At 39.0% G+C, this 9,478-nt stretch overlaps 1 protein-coding gene across 2 annotated transcripts; it reads left to right on the top strand.

The window, feature by feature from the left end:
* The first annotated feature begins 2,816 nt into the window (after positions 1-2,816).
* On the top strand, positions 2,817-7,981 carry LOC142741460 (phosphatidylinositol polyphosphate 5-phosphatase type IV-like). 2 transcript variants are annotated; one of them, XR_012881152.1, is made up of 12 exons: positions 2,817-3,229; positions 3,322-3,424; positions 3,615-3,706; positions 3,930-4,054; positions 4,332-4,451; positions 4,904-4,999; positions 5,106-5,267; positions 5,887-6,002; positions 6,410-6,546; positions 6,756-6,855; positions 7,476-7,557; positions 7,647-7,981. XR_012881152.1 is itself a non-coding variant. In XM_075850829.1 (11 exons), the coding sequence occupies exons 1-10, from the start codon at positions 2,979-2,981 to the stop codon at positions 6,829-6,831; spliced, it is 1,278 nt and encodes a 425-aa protein (XP_075706944.1). In that variant the 5' UTR covers positions 2,817-2,978; the 3' UTR covers positions 6,832-6,855; positions 7,223-7,423. The 2 variants fall into 2 exon arrangements, 1 of the variants encoding a protein (XP_075706944.1); XM_075850829.1 differs by lacking the exons at positions 7,476-7,557; positions 7,647-7,981 and adding an exon at positions 7,223-7,423.
* The last annotated feature ends 1,497 nt before the right edge of the window (positions 7,982-9,478 follow it).

Genomic DNA, 9,478 nt, shown 5'->3' with positions numbered 1-9,478 from the left:
GGTTTTTAGTCATATTTATTACAAAGATTATGTATTTTAATATAATATTAATTGTTTCCTCAATGTCACACAGACAGAAATTATTATCTATCAGATGTTCAGCAGCTGCAGATCCGTACAGATTGTAATAACTAGACACACACTAAACCAACTGGGAGAGATGAACATTACAAGTTCCATGCACCAAGACTGAACCATATCTCCGACTTTTACAATTTATTATGGGTTTTAATTCCATCCCTGATCTCCTTTCTTGACAGTACTGGGTAAGAGTCTGTCCACGGAAACATTATGAATATAGAAACTGCATTAAAAATATAAATAACAATCAACCATTAAAAATAATGGTGAATCCATATTGAAATATGTAAATTATGTGTGTGGTCATAAAAGCAGCTCACACCGGGTATATCTATTGTGATGTCACCACTATTAATGATGGTAAATCTATACTTGAAATATGCAAATGATGGGTGAGGTCATAAAAGCATCTATTGTGATGTCATAGAGCTTGGGTATATGCAATGATGCTGGTCACAGAGCTGTCACTCAGTTGGATGTGACCGGTAAGTTCTCTATCATTTCTCTATCTGTACCTGACTCTGATCGATCCATTATATTAGGAACATTGAATCCATGTCTTCAAGATATGGTTTAATAGTGGTTGTAATATCTTTTTTTGTTTCATTATACAATTGAATTGCTTAAATATCATAGAAAGAACACAGGCTGTAAGAAATGGCAGCCTACATTCAGCCGATAATAGATTTGCAGGGTAACAGCACATCATTTTGGTTCCCTGCAGCCCTGAGAACTTATTTTGTCTCTCGATTGTAAAGGAGAAATTACAGTATGGTCATATTAGGGGACTGTTATGTAGTAAGTCCTTATATTAGTGTAAATTCCCTAAAAATAATTCCATAAATGAACACATTAACACAATGTAATAACATTCAGAATTTTGATCAAGTAATATAAAAAAAACATGTAAAAGCCATTGAAAATGCCATATTAAGATCTGTAAGTTATAACGAGTGTAGTTAGGTAATCCACCTACACTATATGGCCAATAGTATTTGGACACCTCTCCTAATTATTGAGCCAAGAATCAGCTGGATGGGTGTAAAACACGTCGCCATTGAATTTTGGAGCAGGGGAAACATGTTCTGTTGAGTAATAAATCACGGTTCACTATCTGGCAATCTAATGGACAAATTTGCGTTTTGTGCCTGCCTGGAGAATGCTACCTACTGGACTGTATAGTGCCTATTATAAAATGGAGTGAAGTTTGTATAATGGTCTGGATTGTTTATAAGGGGTTGGATTAAATCCCCATTTTTCCAGTAGTGGTTAATAAGACTATTTAAACAATTGTATGCTTCCAACTTTGTGGTAATAGTTTGGGTAAGACCCTTTCCTGTCCTAGTATGACTGTGCCCCTGTGCACAAAGAGGGTTCTAAAGACATGGTTTGACAAATTCGATGTGGAGGAACTTGCGTATCTGCACAGAACCCGGACCTCAATCCCAACAAAACCTTTGGAGTGAATTGGAAAGGCAATTGCGAGCCAGACCTTTTTGCCCAACATCAGTGTCTCAACCATTGGTGTCCACGTACTTTTGGCCATATACTGTAGTGTACCGAGTGTATATCTATTGTGATGTCACCGAGCTTAGGTATAAAGTATAGTGCTGGCCAGAGGGCTGTCATTTATCAGGTGGATGTGACCGGTACGGTAAGTACTTTATCATTGCTATGTCTCTAGAACTGTCTCATCTATCAGTCTCTTTATGAATATTGGATTCTTACATGTAATTCTAGTGTTTGTCGTGTTATTTTTGTTTTTTATTTGGCATACTTAAACACTAGGAAATTGCTTAAATAGCAATATTGTGGCCTGTCACATCTGCTCCATAGACAGAATGCAGATTGCAGACAGAAATTGGTGTCTGTATTCTGCTGGTAGATTCATAAAGCAACCACAAAGCAAAGAATGTGAATCTCTGGGAACTTATTATCACACCCTCCAGTTTATAACACCAGTAATTCTCATAATAAATGTTTATAAGGGAATTCATATTTATGAATTTTAGGTTTTCTGTCTGTAGACTATTTATATATCAGGTCAATACTGAATATTAGCTGGTATGGCTATGCAACCAACCTACATCAGGTGCTGCTATTGTGATGTCTTGAGATGAGTCTAGACAGCCGTGTTTCTTACTGCGTCTATGGTAGTATTGGTTTTATTACAAGATTTAAACTATTTGATGTTTGAATCGTGTACATAAATAAATGATTATAAGGAGTATTGTTTTTTTTTATTTTTTTTAGTAATAAAATATTTGTAAGTCCAGGAATAAACAGCCTAATAGCATTCGTCAGACTAAATTGTAGAAGGATAGTGCTAATCCCCTGGAAACATGTCCTTATTAACAATTGAAATCAATAATTATGTATATAATCATAATAATAATAATAATAATAACAATAAAAAAGATAACAATAAAAAGTATTTATTACTAACTCCAATTACTTAGGTTCTAAATTCTGGTTATCAATTAATATAAAAAAAAATTCAACCCTTTAAAATGCCATATGGTCAATTTAACAACCAATACATTGTTTCAGCTTCCAAACCTAATACAATGTTATCAACAGGGGTCCCATGTCCAAGACCCCAAGTCATGTGATCTTCTGACACTTATGATTGACAATATTCTGTTATAGGAATACCCCATTTAATAACTAATTTTTCCAGCTAGTTTCATCACAAGTAATGACCCCCTTATTGTTTTCTGGTCTTTCTAGGTCTTGCTGTTGGATTGACACTGTGTTACTTACTGTGTTGCTTATACGGTTAGCGATTTGTCCTATTTTCGGAGAACTAGTGGCGATTAGTCAAATTCTATCTTGACTGTCTCCTGGTTTTCTACCAAGGACATTGGTGCAGTTTTGCACCCGGGCATTAAACAACCATGCCCTTTTGGAAAAAATCTAAGAAATATCATGTCTCCCAAATTCCTGATAAAGGAAATCTGATGGGAGACATACCAACTATGGAGGAGCCTAACATCTCGCTCCAGAAGTTTTCTGTCATCAAAGATATGGCAGATGAAAAATCCAGCGATCTTAGTCACAGCAAATATTGTGACATTACGTCAAAGAACACCAAGAAGAGCGCATTCAGCCTGCTGACCCGCCTGCGCTCCAAAAATATCCGTAAAAGGTATGTAACTAATAATTCTCATACATTGCTCAGATATCCAGAGCTGTGGTATAACAGTCACTAGATCTTTAATTCTCCCCATATCTTCACAGAAACTTAGGCAGCAGCGCTGTGATCGGCGCTAAAGAACTGGATCGCTATTTCCCAGATAGACGGTTGAGACTATATGTTGCCACCTGGAATATGGAGGGAAAGGTGAGAAGTAATGTACAATATTTATTGTGACCCTTCAGTGTGCCCGAGCTCAAGTTGGATGAAATGGGCCAGTAACCATGTCTCTTTAGTTTGTAGTTAAATATATCACATAGACAGGTTATATTCTACCCTATGTCAGTTTAGTTGGCACTCTTTGTATACAATATTAATGTTTGTATATTTTGAACAGGATTACCCGCAAAATCTGGAGGATCTGCTGTTACCATCAGATGATACGAAAGACATTTATGTTATTGGCGTTCAGGAAGGATGTCCAAACAGGTAAGTCTTCTCAGGTTGCCTTACACCAGCCTATGACTGCAGATGGACAGCACGGCGGCTGATACAAATTCTCTCTCAATGCTCTACTTATTGTATTATCACTCCTTAATTTTCAAAATTTATCTCCAGAGGTTATTATATGGAGCGTTGATACAGATGAGTTGAGTACCTTAATCTTGTGTCATTTATTAATATGTAAATCTGAAATTGTGTCTTCTTGTAGACGGGAATGGGAGATAAAATTACAGGAGACCCTTGGACCACACTATGTATTATACCACTCCTCCGGGCTCGGAGTCCTGTATCTCACCATCTTTGTTCGACGGGAACTAATCTGGTTCTGCTCAGGTAAGATTCACATTCCTACGTCTACATAAGAAGTCTTGAATGTAGTCATTAGCTGGAACATCTTATTTAGTTATTAGAATTAGATGCCTAAGAGCTTGGCTCTCAGATTCTTGACTTCTGAGTATTGGAGATCTAAAAGTTCACACCACAGTTACAAAGTATGAAATTATGTTCTAGTAATATTTCCATAGTTTAATTGGAAATAATTTCTAATCCATTGTTGCATGTAGTACTCTTAACCACTGATCCGTCTTTTTGTGTTTAATTTCTTATACAGAGGTAGAGCACACCCATGTAACAACCAGGCTATTCCACCATGTGAAAACTAAAGGAGCCTTGGGTGTTGCCTTCACCGTCTTTGGAACATCTTTCCTTTTTATTAATTCACATCTGAGATGTAAGTATTTCCAATATTAATATATGACCATGTACAGTTTTACTTTGTATAAAATTGCTGCTATTTGATAATTAACTGAAATATATGGGATGATATGAAGAGATCTGTACTAATAATGTTTTGGTAAAAATAAAAGGTTCGTTCGTTCGTTCCTGTTTGATCAAACTTTTTCTAATCTATCAATCTCATTCTATGTTGTGAGTGGCCAGTAATACAGATACACGCAGGTACAATTAGTGCAGGAGGGGGTGGCGGTGGCTGGTTTCAGTTGCGCCGCCTCCCCCTCAGAGAGGCAGCAGGGCGGACGGTGCGGCCGTATAATCCCTCACACCCACCCATCCTCTCCATTAGCAGCGGTGGCGCGCTGCAATGTGTTTTTTTGAAAATAATATGCGGTTCGGGCCGCCCATATGATCATCCGCCACTGCTAATATGTATTTTTTTGTTGGCAGTTGGGGCAGTCAACAAGAGGATCCAGGACTATAAAACCATCACTGAGGGTCTCCGTCTGCCTCAAATTATTCCGGAAAGAATCAACTCCAATGCCTGTGAGTATTACTTATGTGGTTGAACCTATGAATCCTTTTATCTCTCTATTTGTCTCCGTTGTGTCTAAAGCAGTCATGTGCTATAATTTTTTTTTTTATTCTACAGTGGACGTCACCAGCCGCTTTGATCGGGTGTTTTGGTTTGGAGACCTCAATTTTCAACTTAAAGAGGTCAGAAAAAATGTGGAATCTCTTCTGCAGAAGATCGAAGGAAAAGATATGTCCAGTCTCCTCAAACACGACCATCTGAATGAAGCCAAGAACAATGGTATATTTACTAGTAGATACATGTCTATCACTCCTCAACCTTCATTAAAGTGGTTCTCCACCTTCTGACAACTGATGACCTATCCACCGGATAGGTCATCAGTATATCATCGGTGCAGGTCCGACACCTGGACGCTGCACCGTTCAGCTGCTCCAGTGGCCTGCGGGCACCGGATGTTATGGCACACAATGCTATGTACGGAGCTGGAAGCAGTTGGCTCCGTACATAGCATAGCTGCCATAATGCATAACTGTAGGTCTGCCTCCTATTCACTTGAATAGGAGCAGAGTTGCAGTACTGCAGCTCGGCTGCAATTCCGTGGCCGGCGCCAACTGCATCCGGCATGTACGTCCGGTGCTCAAAGGCACCGGACCAGATGATTAGTGCAGGGTCCGGGTGTCGGACCACCACAGATCATGTACTGATGACCTATCTGGTGAGTATGTCATCAGTTGTCAGAAGTTGGAAAACCCCTTTAATACCACAACCACTTCCACAGATTAATACAAATCACTGACATGATGGTTGATATGTTCCCCAAATTCTGATATAGTGCTAAAATTATCAATTGCTCCTTTTTTTTTTTAATACTGACAACTTTTTTTTCTTTCAACTTAAGGGTCCATATTTCTAGGGTTCAAGGAGCACACCATTGATTTCCTTCCTACATATAAGTTTGACATTGGCACAGACACCTATGATACATCAGCAAAGCAGAGAATTCCATCATATACGGTAAGAGATCTTATTTCCAGGTCTACAGAGCTTGAGAGACAATAGAATCCATGGGCCAGAGCACCCATTATATAATGAATCCCCTCCTCCCCCAATGTAATGAATTGTTATTATTATAGTTGGAAGAGTAATTTCTTATGAACAAAGCTTTCAGTTCATTTTACTTTTATGTAGTGAGTTTGTCATCACAGTTTCCCAGTGTAATATGTCGTTGCCCAGCATGGGTCAAGGATACCTATTTAATGAAATCTGTGTGACCAAGTCAAACCTAAAATGCAATAAAGTCTCAATATTCTGCAATATAAATAAAGTAGGCACAACATTTAGGTCTGTGATGTTTTGCAGTTTAATAATATATTATAATATGATTTCACTAATGATATTTGTTATTTTCATGACCTCTACAGGACAGGGTGTTGTTTAAAAGCCAATGTGAGGGAGATGTGCGAGTCCTGAGATACGACTCTTGCCCTGTTTTGAAGACCTCAGACCACCGACCTGTTTTTGGAATCTTTGAAGTAAAGATCAGGCCTGGTTCAGATGAGTAAGTCATGTTTTCCTCCATGTTGTTGGTATGATACTTTCAGTAGCCGTCATTACTACATGGTCCTTATAGCCAGAGCTCACACTTTGGGGCAGGTGGCTGTACACCTTGGTGACAGTGCTGGAGGATTATAGGATGTGAAACTAAGCAAAGTGTGGTTACCTGCTAACATTATCGTATGTCTTACATAAATATATTTCTCATTCCAGCATCCCCTTGGCTGGTGGACACTTTGATCGTAAAATCTATGTAACGGGCATTAGGAGGAAAGGACAAAAAAAGTAGCTGCATCTGTTCATGTCCTTACAGGTAAGAGCTTTGTAGTTGTCTATTATGTTTGCGGTGAAAATTTTCTTCCATCTCTTAGGTTTTCCTCTGTATCTGTAATTTATTTTATCAACTAATTTAACTAAAGTGTAAATAAGTATTCTCAATCTTAAAATTCCAACTCCTTGTATTCAGACACTTTTTCATTTCTGAATGAAGGTTGTGGGCTTTGGGGAACAACGTCCCCAACTGTAAGCATGTATGTAGTATAGTACAATGAGTTTCCTAAAGGAACCGGTCATCTGAATGGATGGAACAACTGGATTTTATGATGCATTAGCTTCTAAGCAAAAATGATGGATACAAGGAACATTGTTATCGATGGAAGACATTACTTGGCATCTTGCAGGACTCCTAAGGAACAGTCACAATCTCCGGGGCATAAAACATCGGAACATTAGAAAGTTCCCGTAACATGCTGAAGAGCGCAGCTCTAGGTCAGACCCACTGCTTGCATCAACCATCTTCAAGGTTTCTAGTGTGACCCCCAGGATAAATTAAGAAATTTATTTACCTCAAATCACCTTAAAAAGTCTTCTAGATTTTGTGTCTGCTAAGAAACACACATTATAGAACATTTATAGCAAATATTTGTCTTGCAGCATAAACATCAATTCCGCAGTACATCTGGCGAGAATAGCGCTCCCTGTCACCGGAGGAGCCACCATCAATGCTGATAGAAAGGTAAGTTCCTCTGGATGTGTCCCCTCTCTATATTTATCAAGCAGCCTGAATGATCAATATTTAATAGGGTTGTGTGCTTCTCCCCCCAGAACAAGTCAGCAGATATCAACAGAACATCAACACCAATAACAACCAAGGGCAGAATCCGCCATCTTACAAGAATTCCAAAGGCGAGACTTAACATTTCTACAACATCTGTCACAGAAGAGACATCAATGTGGTCACCAGGGCATCAATATCACCCAGAAGACCAGATTCAGAACGGGACAATATGTCATCTCTTCTTGTGTCTGTGGAATCCAGATTTTCCACCCCTTACTGATACTACAGTATATACTGTGACATATTCCGTAGTTTTTGCTGTATCTTGTATTACCATCATCTTTACCATTATATATTTTGATCCACAAAAACCTTAAATAAATCTTTAACATCAATCCATAAGTGTGACTGGTAATTGTTATGTGCGCGGCTGCAACTTACCACAGTGTATACAATTCACCTAACCGACCTTTCACAGCGCTATTTGTGTGACATCGTGTTTAATCCAGTGGTAGGTGACAGGACATTGTATCATATGTACACAATACAGAGTGTATGGAACGTGCCGCCATATGTACTGGATTATATCCTGTAGGACAAAGAGTGACAGGAGATGTAAAACATTGATATATTTGATAGTTGCTTTACCCCTTAAGGGCGCAGCCTAGTTTGGGCCTTAAAGGGTTATTCCCAAGTTGACTCAAAAAATGTTTTTTAGACATTCTAAGCAGGAAATTAATTTTAAAAAATTTGCTGTTAAAAAATTCATTCCCTAAGTACCTTTTTTTTTACACTTGATAACTCAGCAAGTGCTGGTTATCATTTAAAAAAAGGGGCGTGAGCGGCTCGATGTCAATCAAGCCGCTCTGCTCTGCAGTGTGCGCGCTCCCGACGTTGCTAGATACTGTAGTTCTAGCAACATCGGGAGAATGTTCGTCTCAAGCGGGCATGATAAGCCCGGTTCAGAGGAACTTACCATGAATGTCAACAACACTACACTACACTACATTCACCCTGTTTCGGCCACCAACTTTTCCCTCCCCCACCCTGTCACTAAATGTAATTTTGGTGCATCAGCACCCGGCGAACAACAAAAAATATATAATAAAAATAAACTTACCTAAGATGTTCCTACGGAGCTCTGAACGGTCCCGTCACTTGCCATTTTCCTTCTACTTGGTGCCGCTCGCATTCATAGTAACAATGCGTTGTGGCGCAGATGACGTAATCATATCAGGCCCACGTGATTACGTCATCTGCGCCCACCGCTCTGTTATTGTGAATGGGAGCAGTAAGAAGAAAAGTGACCGTTCAGATCTTCGTGGGAACGTCTTAGGTGAGTTTATTCATGTATGTATGTTTGCATGTATGTATGTTGTCATGTATGTATGTTGTCATGTATGTACACTACCGTTCAAAAGTTTGGGGTCACCCAGACAATTTTGTGTTTTTCATGAAAACTCACACTTATATTTATCAAATGAGTTGCAAAATGACTAGAAAATATAGTCAAGACATTGACATTTGAAATAATAATTTTCTCCTTCAAACTTTGCTTTTGTCAAAGAATGCTCCATTTGCAGCAATTACAGCATTGCAGACCATTGGCAATCTAGCTGTTAATTTGCTCAGGTAATCGGGAGAAATTTCACCCCATGCTTCCAGAAGCCCCTCCCACAAGTTCGATTGGCTTGATGTGCACTTCTTGCGTACCATACGGTCAAGCTGCTCCCACAACAGCTCTATGGGGTTGAGATCTGGTGACTGCGCTGGCCACTCCATTACAGATAGAATACCAGCTGCCTGCTTCTTCCCTAAATAGTTCTTGCATAATTTGGAGGTGTGCTTTGGGTCATTGTCCTGTTGTAGGATGAAATTG

Source organism: Rhinoderma darwinii, chromosome 2 (genome assembly GCF_050947455.1).
Source record: "Rhinoderma darwinii isolate aRhiDar2 chromosome 2, aRhiDar2.hap1, whole genome shotgun sequence".
In the NCBI taxonomy this organism is placed as follows: Eukaryota; Metazoa; Chordata; class Amphibia; order Anura; family Rhinodermatidae; genus Rhinoderma; species Rhinoderma darwinii.
This window is presented reverse-complemented; position numbering and strand designations above follow the sequence as displayed.

Excerpts from the sequence above, each read along its gene's own strand:
- LOC142741460 (XM_075850829.1), top strand. The coding sequence starts at position 2,979 with ATGCCCTTTTGGAAAAAATCTAAGAAATATCATGTCTCCCAAATTCCT. Across the intron at positions 3,707-3,929 it reads CAGGAAGGATGTCCAAACAG|ACGGGAATGGGAGATAAAAT; the intron begins GTAAGTCTTCTC and ends GTCTTCTTGTAG. Across the intron at positions 6,003-6,409 it reads AGAGAATTCCATCATATACG|GACAGGGTGTTGTTTAAAAG; the intron begins GTAAGAGATCTT and ends TGACCTCTACAG.